Here is a 4,630-nt window from a genome sequence, read left to right on the forward strand (position 1 = left end):
AACAACAACAACAACAACAACAATAATAATAATAATGGGAATCATCATCATCATCATTATCAACAACAGCACAACAATCATGCAACAAATATAATAGGAAATAATAATACTAACAACCACACCATGACAATTGGATCACCTCAGAAAGCAGTCAAGAGGCCAGCCATGATTCATGTGGGAGCCTATCAAGGAGGTTTTGGACTCGTCTCTCCGAGTCATTCGGGTGGAAATGAAGCCCAAATACCCTCAACGATTGTATCCCCCAGCGGTTCATCGGGCCACAACAACACGACCAACAACACAAATGGATCAATAATAACCTCTCCCTCAAACAAGACGCCATCTGGAAGCACCAGCAACACTTTTGTTCAACACAACACTATGTCTGTCATTAATTCTGGACCAAGAACCCCATCAGGAAAATCGAAAAAGCCACTCATGGAAAATGGAATCACCTCTCCCAAAGTATTCCGATCAACAGCCTTATCAATGATCCCATCCACTCCGACCAAATCAAGTCAACAACCATCCTTACAGACTTCCCCAGCGGGTGGATTGAATTCTCCCTTCAAAGAAATTCCTTCTCCTCTCGTTCGTAACTGCACTGCTATTGAGCCAAGGAGAAATATTCAATCCTCTGCAAATAATGGAATGGGAAAGATCACTCGCCAGGTGAGTGCCTCCTCTTCACCGTCTTCGTCGTCGTCGTCCTCTGCAAGCAGTACGAGCAGTAAGGGATCGACCACCCCCCAGTAAAAAGTCCATCATGGAGGAGTTGAAAATTGATAAGGTCAAAAACTCATTGCATCGCAGTATATCTGTTCATGCCATTCCATCCATAGCTAACCTTTGTGACAACCTATTCAATAATCAATCTCGTAAACTCTCCTATTCTTCAGCAAGTGCGCAAGGCAAACGACCCACCATGGAAGATGAGCACTTCTTTGTGAAGAACATTGAAGAGGCTCTTAGCCAACCTCCAAATTTTCGATTTCATGCCATGTTTGGTGTTTTTGACGGGCATTGCGGACCTGAATGTGCACAACATTGTAAAGAGGTAGGTTTTGAAAATGATCTGACCTTGTTGAAGATGTTACCTTGATCATTCTATTTTGAAAATGCTTTTCTGTATTGACATTCTTCTCGCAAACAAAATATTACTTTTCTTAACGATCGACAAATGACGAAGAACTTATTTCAAATTTTGGCAAGTAATCGATTTTTCCTTCAGGACATTGTTAGGGCCTTTGTTGAAAGGTAAGTCCATGACATGCATTTTGCATAAACATGACCACAAATTATTCCTTGCCCCTCATTAACTTTGATTGGTTCTACCAGCTTTGAAGCTTGTGACATTGAATTCAAGCAAAAGTTGTTCGGAGGTTCAGACGATTCGCTCTTTTCAGCAGAAGAATATTATGCTGGTTGTACAGCCAATGTTTGTGTTTTAAGGAACGATGATTTATATGTCGCAAACCTTGGAGACACAAGGTGTGTTCTCGCCCACAAAGGTTTTGCTATTCAACTTTCAGAAGATCACAAACCAAGCAATAAGGATGAGAGGATGAGGATTGAAAAAAACGGAGGAATTGTTTCATTTGGAAGAGTGAATGGAGCTCTTGCCGTATCAAGAGCCTTCGGAGATTTTGAGTTTAAAAGAAGGGTTCAAATCTTGTGAGCGTCGTTCCTGATGTTTCTCACTTTACACTAACCAAAGACTCTGATTTCATCATTATTGCATGTGACGGTCTTTGGGATGTCATGTCCTCGTCTGAAGCAGTCAAGAACGTCTATAATTATCTTCAACAATTCAAAGATCCAAGAAAAGCTTGTGAAAAACTTGTTGAAAAAGCTCTCAAGGATGGTTCCATGGATAACATTACTGTTATTTTGATTTTGTTGAAGGAGTTGAATAAAACGTGATCTTTTGTTGAATCTATCGATACACCATTCTCTTATGCGTGCGCAACGACTTTCGCTGGACTAATTCTTGTCCATTATCCAAGCGAAGCTCTGCTCACACATCCAGCGAAAAAACTCGTTGCTCACACATAAGACTACTGTGTAGATTGAAGAGGCGAAATTCATGAAATAATTTTCAAAATTAAAAAAAATTAAAAATGCTCTCATCTCTTGCGCAGTATGGTTCTGATTCCGAAGATGAATCATCAGCATCATTCGCTCCAAGCAGAGCAACCAACATGTCTTTGGCTACAAACAACAAGAGCAATGCTGAAAAACGAAATTGAATAATAATATCAAACAACAAGAGGAAGCAGTAGTCGTTACGACAAGTACGAAAAAGCAATCCGATCAAGAGGAAGTGATTATTGAATCCATAGATGATGAAGTTGGAGTATCAAATTTTAATTATAAATCAACTTCATCAAGGACAAATAATTATTCCGAATCTCCAAATCAACCATCGAATTTTGTGCATAACGCTCCTTCTACCACCAAAACAACCACAAACAATGTTTCATCATCGTCTTCATCAACAACCACGATAACGGAAGGTAAAAGAAAAACAAAGAGAAAGAAGGTTCCGAGTGCTCAAAAGCTCTCTTGATGCAACTCGCCGAGCACTCACTTTTTAATAATTCTAAAGAATCATCTGAAACAACAACATCAACAACAAATAAGAGAAAATTGTTTGAAGAACAAGAACGATTTCTCAATGATGACAGCGATGAAGAACTCAACGATGAGGAGGATCACATGTTTCATTCAACCACACCAGGTAAAAACAAAAATCGGAGACCACGAAGGAAGAAGTCTCTTCGTCGGATCACGAAGAAAAGGATACTACCAAGTTATACTTTCCAAAATCAAAAGATAGATTACCCTTGAATGAACAAAATGAAGATGAATATAACCTAGGACGAGAGGAAGAGGACGAGGAAGAAATTTATAACAGCCTGAAAGACATTCAAGAGCAAGATAATACAAATCCACAATCCATTCCCGAAGATATTCTCGCAGAAATGAAACGTCAAGGCATTGATGTGGATCAACTAGGACAAGTCGAAATTGTGGACGTGGGAGAACATGGAGCGAGTGAGTTGGTGAATTTAGAGGTGGAAAGAAGAAGAGCTCTCATTGAAAAACACAAGCGAGAAATTTACATGACAAAGGATGAACAAGAAGCTCTCAAACAATTTAACTTTACAGTGGAAGGAGCAGGAAACAAGCACCGTGTTAAGGTTGCAAAAACAAAAAATCAAATTTCATTCCTCGCCCAACAAGCAACAGGACGAGAATTGGAAATGGCTGAGAGATTGGAAAAATCGAGACAAAGCAATTCCTCTGCAAAGAAGAAATATGGATGGAGATAATGCATCATGATGATAATAATTGAAACAATGCTTTTCATGGTGGAAGTGTGTGCTTGATGAAAATTTTGTGAGTGACTGCATATGAAATTGAAAATGAAGGAAACAAAGATGCATCTGTATCATGTAAATTACTGTAAAGATTTTTTCTGCAGTTCTTTCCCCTATTTTCATATGGGACAATAATACAATCATTCCCTTGTTTTTCCATGTGGAAATGGTGAGAAAAGGTATGCAGATGATAAGAGTATGATGTGTAGACTGATATGATTGTTGACATTTCCACAAAGTGGACCAACCAAAGATACGCATGAACGGATATGACATGGATTTTATTCCCACTTCTTGACATCACCTTCATCACGATTCACTCCATAACTGGAATCCAAAAGTACGACACACTAAAAGCAACCAAATACAACACAAAGATCAATGGCACTAAATCAGGAGGCACCGGAGACCCATCCACCACCTGATCTGCTCTCTTTGAAGTGTCATCTCCAAAGTAGGCATACACATTCACTGCTGTCGCTGTCAAACCATACACCACAAAGGCACTCCAAAACTTTTGATCCAAATTTCTTCTTCCACCCACCACTCGAATTTTTGCAGCCAAAATTCCAATCATTCCCAATCCAATCCTTACCGAAGTGAATGGAGGAAAGAGAGTGACATCAGGTCTGTGTACAAGGACATCCAACACCCAATGTGAAACCACACCTAAAAACAGAACGCCATACAAGGACAAGAAGGATCTGTGATGATGATGAAGATTGGACACGCTCTTCTTAGAGTTGAATTTTTGAACCATTGAATACAAGATGGTAAGAATGAATGTCAAGATCAAAGAACCTGTCAAGGAATGTGAATATTCCGAATGAATATCGGAAGGGAAAATGGCATTCCTTCTCATTAATTCCACATTAAATTTCGCATGTTCATGACACAGAAAATCATACGGACACTCGTGCGACACGTTCATTTGACACAATAATTGAAGTGTGAAATAGGCAATATCGATGAGTTGTGTGGAAACCAAAAGCCACACCAAACTCACATCGGGAAAGAAGAAGTGAAGAACTCCAGCGGGTCCGTAATGACCTTGAAACATTTTTTAGTGGTTGGTGGCATGTTGTGATTTCGTTGTTGTTTGGATTGAAAATGGTTGGGAATGGAAGGATTTGAGATTGAGGATCAGATTTTGCGATGGAACTTGTCCTTACGTGTGAATATGCGCAAAAATTGTCCACAAAGTCACTTTGAGCGTGTTACATTGTAACAATCACTCTCTGTCTCTA

General features: G+C 39.4%; 4 protein-coding genes across 4 annotated transcripts; 3 read left to right on the forward strand and 1 right to left on the reverse strand.

Moving 5' to 3' along the window:
• Positions 1-123: 123 nt before the first annotated feature.
• Positions 124-756, forward strand: FDP41_010234 (uncharacterized protein; the record flags this gene model as incomplete). The annotated part of the gene is made up of 1 exon (XM_044700510.1): positions 124-756. The coding sequence occupies one exon, from the start codon at positions 124-126 to the stop codon at positions 754-756; it is 633 nt and encodes a 210-aa protein (XP_044556218.1).
• A 10-nt stretch (positions 757-766) lies between these two features.
• Positions 767-1,678, forward strand: FDP41_010235 (uncharacterized protein; the record flags this gene model as incomplete). Its single annotated transcript, XM_044700511.1, has 3 exons — positions 767-1,057; positions 1,232-1,257; positions 1,339-1,678. The coding sequence occupies 3 exons, from the start codon at positions 767-769 to the stop codon at positions 1,676-1,678; spliced, it is 657 nt and encodes a 218-aa protein (XP_044556219.1).
• An 890-nt stretch (positions 1,679-2,568) lies between these two features.
• Positions 2,569-3,335, forward strand: FDP41_010236 (uncharacterized protein; the record flags this gene model as incomplete). Its single annotated transcript, XM_044700512.1, has 2 exons — positions 2,569-2,740; positions 2,836-3,335. 2 exons carry the CDS (start codon positions 2,569-2,571, stop codon positions 3,333-3,335), a joined length of 672 nt encoding a protein of 223 aa, XP_044556220.1.
• Positions 3,336-3,699: 364 nt separating this feature from the next.
• On the reverse strand, positions 3,700-4,443 carry FDP41_010237 (uncharacterized protein; the record flags this gene model as incomplete). Its single annotated transcript, XM_044700513.1, has 1 exon — positions 3,700-4,443. One exon carries the CDS (start codon positions 4,441-4,443, stop codon positions 3,700-3,702), a length of 744 nt encoding a protein of 247 aa, XP_044556221.1.
• Between the last annotated feature and the right edge of the window lie 187 nt (positions 4,444-4,630).

This window comes from Naegleria fowleri (genome assembly GCF_008403515.1).
Source record: "Naegleria fowleri strain ATCC 30894 chromosome Unknown tig80, whole genome shotgun sequence".
Classification (NCBI taxonomy): Eukaryota; Heterolobosea; class Eutetramitea; order Acrasida; family Naegleriidae; genus Naegleria; species Naegleria fowleri.